At 53.9% G+C, this 1300-nt stretch overlaps 1 protein-coding gene across 1 annotated transcript in view; it reads left to right on the top strand.

Annotated features, from left to right (window-relative positions):
* ZC3H4 (zinc finger CCCH-type containing 4) overlaps nt 1-1300 on the top strand; it is a gene marked incomplete at its 5' end in the record, with an annotated part of 26256 nt that overhangs the window by 16369 nt on the left and 8587 nt on the right. Inside the window, one exon of the mRNA XM_015850763.2 lies at nt 549-1057. Within this exon, the coding sequence (XP_015706249.2) occupies nt 549-1057 (509 nt within the window). The remainder of the gene's footprint in view (nt 1-548; nt 1058-1300) is intronic.

Raw genomic sequence — 1300 nt, 5'->3', positions numbered from 1 at the left:
GGGAACTGAAGGGTTTTGGGGTGGGAAATGGGATCTGGGGGGGGGAAAGTGGGGGTTTAGAGGGAGATATGGGGCTGAAATGGGGAGATTTGGGGCTGAAAGGGGGAGATTTGGGGCTGAAAATGAGGATTTGAGGCTGAGAAGTCCAGATTTGGGGTTAGAAAGTCCAGATTTGGGGCTGAAAGGGGAAGATTTGGGGCTGAAAATGGGGATTTGGGGCTGAGAAGTCCAGATTTGGGGCTGGAAATGGGGATTTGAGGCTGAGAAGTCCAGATTTGGGGCTGAAAAGTCCAGATTTGGGGCTGAAAGGGGAAGATTTGGGGCTGAAAATGGAGATTTGGGGCTGAGAAGTCCAGATTTGAGGTTAGAAAGTCCAGATTTGGGGCTGAAAATGAGGATTTGGGGCTGGAAAGTCCAGATTTGGGGCTGAAAGGGGAAGATTTGGGGCTGAAGGGGGAAGATTTGGGGCTGAAAATGGGGATTTAGGGCTGAGGAGTCCAGATTTGAGGTTAGAAAGTCCAGATTTGGGGCTGAAAATGAGGATTTAGGGCTGAGAAGTCCAGATTTGGGGCTGAAAAATGGCTTTTTGGGGCTCAGGTCTCCTCTCTAAGCCCCATTTCCTCCTCTTACAGGCACCCAGGACCCCCCCCACCCCGCTTCCCTGGGCCTGGAGGACCCCCAGGCCCTATGGGTGGGCCCATGCACCCTGACATGCATCCAGACATGCATCCAGACATGCATCCAGATATGCATCCAGATATGCACCCAGATATGCACCCAGACATGCATCCAGACATGCATCCAGACATGCGTCATGACATGCATCCTGACATGCATCCTGACATGCATCCAGACATGCATCCCGATATGCCTATGGGGCCGGGCCCCCCCATGCTGCCCTATAGCCCCGAGGGTTCCCCACACGGTGCCCTCCTGCCCCCCGGTGCTGCCCCCCCACAGGGTTACTATGATGGATTCTATGGGCCCCCCCCGGAGGGGATGGAGATGGAGCATGGAGCCATGGGGGGGTCAGGTATGTGTGCCCCTATTTGGGGCTTTTAATACCTTATTTGCCCCCAAATCCAGCCCATAAGCCCTTATTTCCCCCATATCCACCCCAAAAAGACCCTATTTCCCCCCTTGTCCACCCCATAAACCCTTATTTCCCCCATATCCACCCCCAAAAGACCCTATTTCCCCCCATACCCACCCAATAACCCCTTATTTCCCCCATATCCACCCCCAAAAGACCCTATTTCCCCCTATACCCACCCCATAACCCCTTATTTCCCCCACATCC

The sequence above is a fragment of the Coturnix japonica genome, unplaced genomic scaffold (assembly GCF_001577835.2).
Source record: "Coturnix japonica isolate 7356 unplaced genomic scaffold, Coturnix japonica 2.1 chrUnrandom527, whole genome shotgun sequence".
NCBI classification, from domain to species: Eukaryota; Metazoa; Chordata; class Aves; order Galliformes; family Phasianidae; genus Coturnix; species Coturnix japonica.
Note: the sequence above shows the minus strand (reverse complement) of the source record. Positions and strands in the feature narration are given on the sequence as shown.